Source organism: Mangifera indica, chromosome 17 (assembly GCF_011075055.1).
Source record: "Mangifera indica cultivar Alphonso chromosome 17, CATAS_Mindica_2.1, whole genome shotgun sequence".
Classification (NCBI taxonomy): Eukaryota; Viridiplantae; Streptophyta; class Magnoliopsida; order Sapindales; family Anacardiaceae; genus Mangifera; species Mangifera indica.
In genome coordinates this window covers 6,389,775-6,402,912 of record NC_058153.1, presented here as the reverse complement: position 1 = coordinate 6,402,912, position 13,138 = coordinate 6,389,775, and the positions used below count along the sequence as shown (strand labels likewise).

At 33.8% G+C, this 13,138-nt stretch overlaps 1 protein-coding gene across 1 annotated transcript; it reads right to left on the bottom strand.

Annotated features, from left to right (window-relative positions):
• Positions 1–1,170: 1,170 nt before the first annotated feature.
• On the bottom strand, positions 1,171–3,136 carry LOC123200117 (cytochrome P450 CYP73A100-like). Its single transcript, XM_044615247.1, has 2 exons — positions 2,245–3,136; positions 1,171–2,137 (listed from the first exon to the last, which is right to left on the bottom strand). The coding sequence occupies exons 1-2, from the start codon at positions 3,081–3,083 to the stop codon at positions 1,402–1,404; spliced, it is 1,575 nt and encodes a 524-aa protein (XP_044471182.1). The 5' UTR covers positions 3,084–3,136; the 3' UTR covers positions 1,171–1,401.
• Positions 3,137–13,138: the final 10,002 nt, after the last annotated feature.

The following is a 13,138-nucleotide window of genomic DNA, read 5'->3' as shown; positions in this document are numbered from 1 at the left end:
ATCCTAGGTTTGGTGAAGCTACCTACGGGTGCATACCCTTGGTTTAAAAAACTTTTCACCCATTTTTAATTTTTAATGTTAAAGTTAATGGTGTTGGGTGACGATAACAGGATCAAAATGATTAGAGGCAGCAGAAATGCAAATCTGCAGTAGGATCAATGTAAGCTAATAAAAATTGATATATTATAAGAACCCTATATTTTTAATATTTATTGTTTCCCCACTTTCTGTTCCTATGTTATTAAAAATATGCATTTCAGTATTTCTGTTTTGTAGTGTTTTCGTTTCCATGTTTCTATACTTTGGCGGTTTGATTTCCGTGCTTCTTAGGCCTATTGCTATCACCAACAGCTAAGATACATTCAGTTTTCAATGTATCACAACTTAAGAGACAAATTAGACCACCAATAATTAGTCAACCATTGTCTGACTGCATGACTGAAGATGGGGAATTGGAATTGCAGCAATTGGAAGTGTTAAGGCATCGTTACACAGCCAATGGTGAGCTTGAAATATTTGCTAAATGGAAAAATCAACCGTATTGTGAAAATTCATGAGAGCTATACACTACCCTTAGACAAACCTTTCCACATTTTCACCTTGGGACAAGATACCTCTCAATGGGAGGAGTAATGTTAGGTCCAGGATTTACGTTTCATGCAAGAGGAAGAAGGGTAAAGAGGGTAACACACCTGGCAGCACTAAAATCAATACACTTTGCAGCTTGAAGTTGAAACAGGTGGCATATTTATATTGGCCTGAGCAACCAATTACAGAGGAGGTATGTGCCACTGAAGGGAGAGACTTGGTTGTTAAAGACAGCAAGGTGGTGCCATGCATACAAGAGAACAACAAAAAATTTGAAGGAAAAATAGAAGGATAGAGGGAGAGACTAGGCCTCTTGAACAGCCTAGAGATTCTGTTGCCTTTCATTTTATTTTCTTGTAATTCCTGGGTTTGTATTTTTAGATGTTAGTTGATAAACAAAAACTTTATGATACTTATTATTGGAGCTGTTATTGATTTCCAGTAATGAAGAGTAAGAATTTTCTTTGTTATTATGTGAGAATGCTGTAGTTTCATTGAGTTTATTACTGTTTCATTGAGTTCATAATTTTTATGCTTGGATTGTTGGATTGCTTGTGTTGTTGACATTGTGGAATTAGAAGATTAAGAATTGAACTGAGTTTTATTGCTGGGAAAGTCCATTACAGTAGAGTAGAAATTCATATTTCATTACAGGGGACAGATTTACAGAAGTTAGTGCTGCCGAAATTGTTCCAGGTACCTAACAGATAATACTTTATTCAATATCTTTTAAGCGAAAACATGAAAACACTCCGTGACAAGTACAAATTGAATTAGAAATATAGTGCCAACATTTTGCATTGGAAGTCCATTTTATGCCTTGATTGGGTTGAAGACCACTGTTGAATGGTTTGCAATGTGCAAGCTAAACTGTCCTCCTTTCTCACTCACATCAATCTTCTCAATACCTGGTGGAGTTTTCAGCTCAAAATTGGATACCAATTTTGCAATCACAATCCCCAGAATTGGTAATGCAAGTATAATTCCTGGGCAGCTACGCCTACCCACACCAAACGGTAAATACCTGAAATCCACTTTCCCACCAGCAACAGCATCCGTTGCAGACTCTTCTTGCAAGAATCTTTCTGGGCGAAATTCCTCAGGATTTTTCCACCATTTGGGATTGTTGGCTAACCACCAGGCATTGACCACAACTTTAGATTCCTTAGGAATGTTGAAGCCTCCCAGTTTCGCTTCGTCAAGGTTCATATGGGGAACCAACAAGGGAATTGGTGTGTGCAACCTTAGTGTCTCTTTCACAGTAGCTTGTAAATATGGTAATTCATGCAGGTTGGATTCTGTGACTGGATTTCCACCAAGAACTGTCGAGAGTTCGTTTCTGATCTTGTTTTGAACTTCGGGATGGTTAACAAGCTCGGCTATTGCCCATTCCATGGACCATAGAGTTGTCTCTATTGCTGCAACATTGATGTTCTCAACAATGTAAAGTACATTCTGTTCACTTATCTCTCCCTTATTCTCAGCATCAATTATGTGATCAATTGCACAAGAAATCTTGTGTTTTTCTCCATTCGCCGCCATGATATCCCTATGATACAAAAATATATATATTTAGATATATAACATTAGGATTGCATTTGAAAATTGAATTTGAAAATTTCTGAGTTTATGTGTTTGCTTAAAACAGGTCCTTACCTCCTTTTCTGAACATAGTAGTCGTTGAAAAAAGCCAACCTCCTTTGCTGCAAGTCTCTGCACTTGTTCAAATACCCTCTTAAGAATGGTCTAAGCAAAGGAATAAAATCTCCGTAGTTATACTCAAAACTCTGAGCCAACCGGCTCCTCTCAGAATTGAACTTGGTTGCTTCAATGAACAAAGGATCTTCTTGGGACTCAAACTTTGCATCAAACATCATCCTATACATGATATTGTATAGCATGAGTTGCAAACGTCTCCTCACCACAATGCCTTTGCTTCTCACTTTCTCATCTCTGTTCAAGTCATCCACAACTAAGTCCATCTCTTCTTCCCACATAGTACTGTACTGGTGCACCACTTTATTAGTGAAAAATGGCAGAGTCATGATCCTGCGCATTTTGCGCCAATGCTCGCCGTAAACTGTGAACACCATGTCTTGTCCATTGCCTGTAAAAAGATCAAAAACAACGTTTCGAGGGCGCGACCCGAACTCCACACCTTGTGTATGTAGAACTTGGGTAGCAAGCTCAGGGTCGGAAACCACAACCAAGTTCTTGGAACCAAGTTTGAGGAGGAATATGGAGCCATAGATTTGCGCAAGGGAAGCAAGAAACCGATGATTGAGGTCGTTCCCCACCTGAAGCCAGTTGCCAAAGATTGGAATGGAGAAAGGAGATGGGGGGAGGTTGATGGGAGTTTTGATAATAGAGTGAAAGAAGTAAATAACAAAAGGAATAAAAGGGAGGGTGGTTGAGAAAGAAATAGATTTGGTGAATGAAGCAAGTAACATTGCAAGAAGAAAAACAAAGATTGAGATGCTAACAAGATTAGCCATAACTGAGTATGAATATGAATATTTTTCTTCTTCTTATAAAATGAAAGCTGTGATGAGAATAAAGGAGGGGAAGTGGATTATATATGAAGGGGTAATGGCGGTAGGAGGGTTGGTGCCCATTGGTTTTGAATAAAATCTATGTGCCTTTTGTCTAAATCAAGGTAGGAGGATGAATTAAAACTTTTCCTATGTCAATTGGTAGGTGGAATACCTTGTTTCTCTTTGTAATTCAACTTGCTTTCTTGGTGTACTTTGTCTTCGGCCTATCTACTACAAGTTTGAACTAGTCATTGTGTTGGCGTCATTTCCAATATTATTTTAACTGAAAACGTACTTGAAAAACTATTAGTTTGGAGTCAGGTTTAATTCAATTTTCTCATTGTCAGATTATCTACCATGAAGCTCTTTCATTTAGATTGTATCGAAAACCCTTTATAACTATCAAGAATTCACTTAAAATATTATAATTTCCAATTAAAAGAAAAACTTCCTAATTAGGGTATTTATTCATTTTTTTCAATAAAGTTGATGGATTTCATTTTAAGCCATTTTACAGTGAAAAAAACAAAAGAAACAATTCCTGGGTACTTGTCACTTGTGAGGAATCGTTTGATCTTTCTCTCATGACATATGAAATTATGGTCAGAATTGAACCATTACCATTTTCAATGTGCATGACATCTAATAATCCCTTTGACCAAAACAAAGTCTTTATTGGCATATAATACTTTATTTGAATATTTGCATATTCATCATGGGGGTAGGTTGGGTTGGGATTAATCTAACCACAATGTTGGATATACTTTTATTCTTAGAACTTTATAATTATAATTACGTTAAGGTTCTAATCAGTAATAATTCATCAATAAAATTATATGTATCTATTTTTAATACATAATTTACGTATATAATAATATATTATTATATTATTAGGTGATTTTAAATTAAAAATAAAATAATATTTAATCATATAATAATATATTAGTGTATATATATAAATTATATATTAAAAATAAATATATATAATATTACTCATAATTCACATGTAACTAGCTTACGTAGCTATAGTAAGTTTCAGTCTCTATGCATTGTTAGTTAGTTGCAACCTTTGTGTGGTTGACTTTTTTAATGGTTTTGAAAATACCACCCCAATTCTAAATTTTTTAAATCATTTGGTGGTAATTAATTAAAATGATCTGTTTACAGAGTTGTGCAAGAAATTGACTAACATTGCAAGGATTATTATAAAAATACATTGGGGGCATTTGGTTGAAGATTAAACAAAATTATCCTAGCAATCAGTCTTTAATTATTGATATTTAAAATCTTCTATTATAAGAAAGATAATATAAACAATAATTTAATTATTATATTTATTTTAGTTATTTAAATAGGTTAAAAGAACTATTTCTCATTTAAAGTATTCTCTAATATTAAATTTCCATGTCTTAATTTTAAAAATCTTATTTATCAATTCATAGACAGTTAAAATTAACGAAATTCTAACCCTTTAAAATTTTATCCTTTTTTTTCATCTTAAACCTTAAAATCTAACTATTTCCCCCATAAACTAAGTTTTGAAAAATGGTATTTCCCTTTATAGAGTTTAGTTTTCAAACTCTAACGTCATTGCAAGCAGTCTTTTCCTCCTGAAGCTTTCTCTCTCTCTAGCGATCTCTTTTTACTTAACTGGATGTTCAATCAACATCGAATGAAACTTGTGAGATGAATAGCTTCGTCAGAAAGATGAAGCTTTTTGTCTCCTAAGCTTTATTCGACGCCAATTGGATGTCCAACTAAGTGGAGAGAGATCGCCAGAGAGAGAGGAAGCTTTGGGAGGGAGAGGCTACCGACAATAACGCCGAAGTTTAAAAACTAAACTCTAGGGGGAAAAATATCATTTTTTAAAACTTGGTATAACAAACAAACTTTTAGTTTTTAGAGTTTTATAAGGGAAAAAAGATTAAATTTTAATTTATTTTTAATATTACAGATAAAATGATAATTTTATCCTTAAAACTAACCAACTTAACCCCCTATAGGTAGGTATTTGGGATTTTCATTGTTAAGGAATAAAAACTTGAGATTAAAAGATACTTTGAGTGGGAATAAGTCTTTTGGCCATTTAAATATTGTTAAAGTAATTTTGATTTTATTACAGTTCTATCATCACTTATTAATGTTTAAGATAAAAATAACTTCATTATCAATTAATATAATAATTGATATGAACAAAATTTAAAAATAATTATATTCAATAATATTTTAATATAATTTGTATTATACAAATAAGATAATAATATAATTGAAAAATAACTAGTATTAAGATATATTTGAGTGAATCGTATTGATAATATGTTATAAATGTCGTTGAATAAATTGGAAAAAGAGAAAAATTTAAATGTATTTAAGTTAAGGAAATAGAAGCCTAAAGGTTTTAGCAGAAAGCAAAATTACTTGGTAGAAAAACATGTAGAGTTTTATCAATGAGAGGTGTGTAAGCAAATTTATAGTATTTCTGCAGGGCCCTCCACTCTCCAAGATCATAAATGCTTGCCAAACTTTATTCAATACAAATGGAGAAAAGTCTAAATTTCACTGCCCTGATTAAGTCTCATAGGACAATGCTATTATGCTTGTTCACACTCTTAACTTAAACGTGTATTTTTACTCTTCTTAATTTTAAATGATTAATATATATATATATAATAGTTTATAAATATTTGTAAAATGAAAGTTATAAAATATAAGTTTTTTATTTTTAATTTTTATTCCTTTAAAACATTTAAACCGACCTAACTTGAATGATCCACTTGGCATAATAATTGATTTAGTACTCGTATTATCAAGTGAGGTGAGTGCACAAGAATAACACCATGTAACCAATATGTCATCAAAACTAAAATCTGTGTCGCAGATTCTTGTTATCTACTTCATGATTGCATTATATTCATTTACATATTGGCTTAAAACCGATTTTTTAAAAACTTAAATAGCATAATATTTATTAATTTACCTTATTGAAAAATTATTACTAAATTATTTGGATTTCATTAGTATAATAAATACAATTAATGTGAAAGTTTTAATCAAATCATTTTTTTCAATTAAGTTTATCCCTCATTTAAAACTATCAAATCAAATTAAAACACGTCAAATTGTATGACAATTTTTAATTGTAATATTATTTTATGCATATCGGGTTCCCTCTCCAAATTCGGGTCACAAGCAAGCCACAAGCCTCTTAGCAAGCCAACGATCCATAAAGGTTGGGGTTCAAGCCTTAAACAAGCCCAATCTCTCTTTTGGATATAGCCTCCTTAAATGCGTTCAAGACCCAAGTGAATAAGTTACTTCCTTGGCCCAAAGAAAGTGCAAGTAAAATCTCTCCAAGAGTCCAAGCTATCTAAAAGCAACAAAGAAGCCCATTGAGCCCAAAATAATGCAATTTAGTTACTCTTAAACCAAGTGGGAATTAGTTGCCAAAGTTAGGGGACATAATCCTTAGATTTAAAGGAAAAGGGCAACCACCTTAATCTCTATGCAAATTAATAAGGCATGACTCAATTAGAGAGTGAATGACTTAGCTTAATTTGAGGAGTTTAGTTTATTCAAATGAGTTTTTTTTTTGGTTAAAATTATGCAAGCATTGTTGCCAAGCCTATTCTATATAAAGGCTAGACATTCCAATGTGAAAAACACTTTTGGGACTTTGTCATTTTTAGAGTAAAAGCTTGAAACTTTTATTCCTCTCAATTCCTTTATCCATTCTCTTGTGTTTAAGGAGTGGTGGTGAGTTCCAAGGTTGGTGGATTTATCCTTTATGCCTTAGTTATGCGTATATTCCAATTTGATGTCATTTTGGTGTGTATGTATTGTTTTAATTGTCTTGGTAGAGAGTTATATAAAAAATTACAAAATTACCATTATAGTTTTCTTCCATTTTTGATTATCTTGTCTTGATCAATATTTATACAACACTTGATGGTATAATAGTTTAATGTGTTATAAATACTTATATATAAAGCTTGGCTGCATTGGAATTGCATTTGGGGCTTAATTTGAAGAAATTGTAAAGTAGTGCAATTTGGAGTGAACAGTGTTTTCTAGCTCACCTTTTTTGGATTTCTTGCTCATGCATGGTGTTATACATCAGTTTGGTATTAGAGCATTGGTTATTTGTATGAGCTAATTGTGATTTTTTTGATTTCGGAGTTACTGTTTCTTACCAAAGTTATTGTTCACCGATAGGTACTGTTTACAAAACATAAATTTTGCCTAAAACTAAACCATTTTCTAGCCTAAACATATACTAAAACTTACCTTAGCCAAAATTCACACATAAACACTTCAAACACATTCCCTACCCAATTCTCTCCATAACACTAAATACCAACACCTTAAAACCTCAAGCCTAACCCACCTATCCATACTCAAACATGTCCTCAAAGAAAGGCTCATCCTCTTCATCCTCAACCCTTCACCCTTGGTAAATTGGCCGAATGAGACTTCGAAGGGAAATCCTAGAACTTAAAAAACCAAATGAACTAAGTCTTACAACTCTAAGACCAAATGACCCAATTCATGTAATTGCTTAGGGATATGAACTTGAACTAAAACTGCCCACCCCTCCCCCCTATCTTAACCCCGACCCTTACCCTATATCAAGAAAACTTGTAAGGCAACACCCTCTTCCTAAACATTATGGAGAGGAATTGGTTATCTATAGTGATTCAAGTGAAGAAGAACAAGTTAGGGCCTCAAGAAGAGATAGAGATAATGATAGGGGACTCAAGATAGATATCCCAAAGTTTGAAGATAGTACTAGCCCTGATGAGTTTATGGGTTGGTTGCACTCAATTGAAAGGGTGTTTGAATACAAAGGTTATTCGAATGAGAAGAATTGCAAGGTGGCTATTTTGAAATTCAAAGACTATGCTTTTTCATGATGAGAAAACTTGAAGAAGTAAAGAGAGAAGAAAGGTAAATAGAGAGTAAGGTCTTAGGAAAAGCTCAAGAAGCTTATGAAGAGAAAGTTTCTACCCGAGAACCATAAACAAAATTTATACCTAAAGTTACATACTCTCAAATAAGGTGATAGAAGTGTTGAAAGCTATATTAGAAAGTTTAAAAAATTAATGATGAGAAGTGAGTTACCGAAAATGAAAGAGCAAACCATTACAAGGTTACTTAGGGGCCTTAGACAAGATATAACAAACATGGTAGAGCTTCAACCTTATTGTTCATTTGAAGTTGTGTATAGGTTAGTTATCAAGGTTAAGAAGCAAACGAAAACCATGAAGCACACGGTTTCCAAGACTTTATCCAAAGGGACTATATTCCATAAGGGGTCTTCATCCTACATCAAGGCTAAGCCTTTTACAAAAGATAAGGGCAAGGAAAAAATGGTAGAAGTAAGCAAAGAGAAGCCTAAACTAGGGAAGACAAGCCTCACTAACAAGAAGTGCTTCAAGTCCTATAGTTATGGACACTTCCAAGCCGATTATCTAAATAGAAAAGCTTTAACTTTGAAAAAGATACAAGCTATTAAAGACTTACTTCAAGAAGAAGAAAAATAAAATAAAACCTCTAGCCATAAATCGGTCAAATCCAATGATGAAGAAAAAGTTATTCGAAGGGCTGATAAAGGAGAAATATTGGTGATTAGAAGAAATTTGCATGTCAAAAACGTTCCTTATAAAGAACAAAGGTTCAACATTTTTCAATCAAGGTGCACCATCAATAAGAAGGTATGCTCCTTGATTATTGATAGTAGTAGTTGTGCTAATGCTACTTCAACTACATTAGTAAACAAGCTCAAATTGGCTTCCATACCACATGTTTGACCTTATAAGCTACAATGGTTGAGCAATGGGACTACTCTCTAAGTAAATAGAAAAGTCTTTATTTCTTTTGCAATTGGGAAGCATTATAATGATGAGATACTTTATGATATCATTCCCATGGATGCATGCCATTTACTACTAGGGAGGCTATAACAATTTGATAGAGAGGTGAAACATGATAGTAAAAAGAATACTTATTTCTTTCGATTCAAGAATAAAACCATCACTCTGGCCTCTTTTAGTCCACAACAACTCCAAATAGCTTACAAGGGGAAAGAAGTAACAAAGGAGAGCTTACTTTTAAGTGGTCAACAAGTAGAGAAGGCTCTCATTAACCATCAACCGGTTTATGCCTTATTAATGCTTGAAGGGAAAAGTAACCAAGAGGAGAATGAACCATTAGTACAACCCTTACTTATCGAATTCGAGGATGTATTTCCCAATAAACTTCCACCTGGTCTTTCTCTACTAAAGGTATTGAGTACCAAATTGATTTGCTTCCGAGGAGCACCATTTCCAAATAAGTTTGCCTATAGGTGCAATCCTATAGAGACTAAGGAGTTACAAAGACAAGTTGATGAATTAATTAAAAAAGGTTATGTGAGACCTAGCATGAGTCCTTTCTCGATATTGGTACTATTTTTTCCAAAGAAGGATGACACCTATAAGATGTGTGTTGATAATAGAGCCATAAATAACATCACTATCAAGTATAGGTACCGTATTCCTAGACTTGATGATATGTTTGATGAATTGCATAGTGCTTGTGTGTTCTCAAAGATTGATTTAAGGAGTGGCTACCATCAAATTAGAATGAAAGAAGAAGATGAGTGGAAGACAACCTTCAAGACCAAATGAGGCCTATATGAGTGAATGTTCATACCCTTTTGCCTTTCCAATGCTATAAGCATTTTTATGAGGCTCATGAATGAGTTACTCAAACCCTTTCTTGACAAATTTGTGGTTGTTTATTTTGATGATATGCTTGTATATAGTAGAAATCATAATGATCATGTTATGCATTTGAGGAGTGTTTTTGATGTCATGTGAAAAAACAATTTATTGACAAAAAAAGAGAAGTATGAATTCTTTGTAGACAAAATTGTGTTTTTTAGGGATGTGATATATAAAGAAGGATTGCAAGTAGATCAATCCAAGGTTGAAGCTATCAAGTCTTGGCCTCAACCCAAGACCATTATTGAGGCAAGAAGTTTTCATGGGTTGACATCATTTTATAGGAGATTTATGCCCAATTTTAGCACCATAATAGTTGTCATTATCAAAAGTATGAAGAAGAGCAACTTTAAATGGTCCATGACAACAACTAAGGCCTTTGAAGAGATCAAGAAAAGGCTATGTAAAGCTCTCATACTTCTTTTACCTAATTTTGATAAGTTATTTGAGGTAGAGTATGATGCAAGTGTAGTTGGCATTGTAACCATCCTTACTCAAGCCAAAAGGCTAATTGTTTATTTTGGTGAGAAGCTAAATGAGTCCAAAAGGAGGTACTCCACCTATGATAAAGAGTTTTATGCAATTGTTAGGGCTCTTGACCATTAGAGTCGTTATTTAAGGCTTAAACAATTTATGTTCCATTTTGACCATCAAACCTTGAAGTTCCTTAGTAGCCAATATAAAATTAGCTCAAGACATGCTAAATGAGTGGAATTCCTTTAATCTTTCCCTTTTGTTTCATTTTACAAGCAAGGATCCTCAAATGTGGTTGTTGATGCCCTCTCAAAAAGACATTACTTGCTTATCATCCTTGATACAAGAGTTTTTGGGTTTCAACTCATGAAAAAGTACTATCAAGATGATGAAGAGATTATGGAGATCATGCAGTGGTGTTCCAAGGGAATATATGAAAATTATTCTGTCCAAGATGGTTTTCTCTTCAAAGGGTCTCGGTTATATATTCTAAAAGGGTTTTTTAAGGAGCTCTTAATTAGAGAGACTTATGGGGGAGGTCTAACAGGTCATTTTGGAATTAACAAGACCTTGGACATGCTTAAAGAGCACTTTTATTGGCCTAAGATGGTGGAAGATGTCCAAGCTATCATTTTAAGATGTAACACTTGTCAAAGGTCTAAGTCACATTTCAAACTGGGTCCTTACATGCCTTTACCTATTTCAAATCAACCTTGGAAGGATTTGAGCATGGATTTTGTTGTTGCTCTGCCTCGAACTCAAAAGGGAAAAGATTCGATCATGGTGGTGATGGTTAGGTTCTCAAAGATGGCTCATTTTATTCCATGCACCAAGATCAAAGATACAAGCAAAGTGACTGAGTTATTCTTCAAGGTAGTGGTAAGACTCGATGGAATCCCAAAAACCACTGTTTCAGATAGAGATACTAAGTTCTTGAGTCATTTTTGGAGAACTTTATGGAGCAAAGTGAGGACTAAGCTAATGTTTAGCACTTCTTATTATCCCCAAACCAATGGCCAAACCGAGGTGACTAATAGAACTTTGGAAGCGCTCTTAAGAGCTTTGATTGGCAAACATTTGAAGGATTAGGACTTAAAGCTTACTCAAGCTAAATTCTCATATAATAAAGCTCCAAGTGTATCAACTAGCCACTCTCCATTTGAGGTAGTGTATGACATCAATCTTTTAACTCTTTTGGATCTAATATCTTTACCTCTTGGTGTTCAAATCTATAAATAAGCGAGTGAGAAGGTAACCGCCATGAAAAAGCTTTATGAAGTCATCAAGATGCAAATTGCAAAGGCCCATGAAGTTTACAAAAATAAGATCAACAAGCATAGGAAGTCTTCACTCTTCCAAACAAGTAACTTAGCTTGGGTACACGTGAGAAAAGAGAGGTTTCGAACCAAGAGAAAGTGTAAGCTACCTTCAAAGGTCGATGGTCCTTTTGAAGTGTTTGAGAAGATCAATGACAATGCCTACAAGGTGAACATTCTAGATGAGATGGGAAGAGTTTCAGTTACCTTTAATGTGGGCCCTATTTGGAGGATGGACACATTTAAGATTTGAGGACGAATCCTTCTCAACCTGGGGAGGATGATGCATATCCAGTTTCCTCTCCAAATTTTGGTCACAAGCAAGCCACAACCCTCCTAGCAAGCCACAACCCTCCTAGCAAGCCAAGGATCCATGAAGGTTGGAGTTCAAGTCTTAAACAAACCCAATCTCTCTTTTAGATATAGCCTCCTTGAATGGGTTTCAAGACCCAAGTGAATAAGCTACTTGGCCCAAAGAAAGTCCAAGTAAAGCCTCTCCAAGAATCCAAGCCATCCAAGAGCAATAAGGAAGCCCTTTGAGCTCAAAACAATGCAATTTAGTTACTCTTGAACCAAGTGGGAGTTAGTTGCCAAAGTTAGGGGACATAGTCCCTAGATTTAAGAGAAAAGACAACCACTTTTGTCTCCATCCAAGTTAATGAGGCATAGCTCAATTAGAGAGTGAATGACTTAGCTTAATTTAAGGAGTTTAGTTTATCTAACTAAGATTTTTTTTTGGTTAAAATTATGAAAGCATTGCTGCCAAGCCCATTCTATATAAAGACTAGACATTCCAATGTGAAAAAAACTTTTGGGAACTTTGTTATTTTTAGTGTATAAGCTTGAAGCTTTTATTCCTCTCAATTATTTAATCCATTCTCTTGGGTTTAAGAAGGTGGTGGTGGAGTTCCAAGGTTGGTGGTTTATCCTTTATGCCTTGGTTATGTTTGTGTTCCAATTTGGTGTCATTTTAATATGTGTATTGTTTTCCTTATCTTAGTAGAGAGTTACATAAAAAATTACAAAATTGTCACTGTCATTTTCTTCCATTTTTTATTGTCTTATCTTGATTAATATTTTTACAACACTTAATGATATAATAGTTTAATGTGTTATAATACTTGTGTATAAAGTTTGACCACATTGGAATTGCATTTGAGGTCTAATTTGAAGAAATTGTAAAGTAGTGCGATTTAGAATAAATAGTATTTTTTGGCTCATCCTTTTTGGATTTCTTGCTCATGCATGGTGTTATGCATCATTATTCTTGTAATTTATACCCTCAAAACATTATATAACATAACATATCATTTATGGTTAAAAGGCCAATATGTAGATTGATTAGTTGAACCGATGATATTAATATTACATAAATACAATTTTATATATTAATAAATATATTTATTGAAAATGCAAGATATTTTGATCGGTTTTTAATGTAATCTTTTGGATTAGAATTAAATAA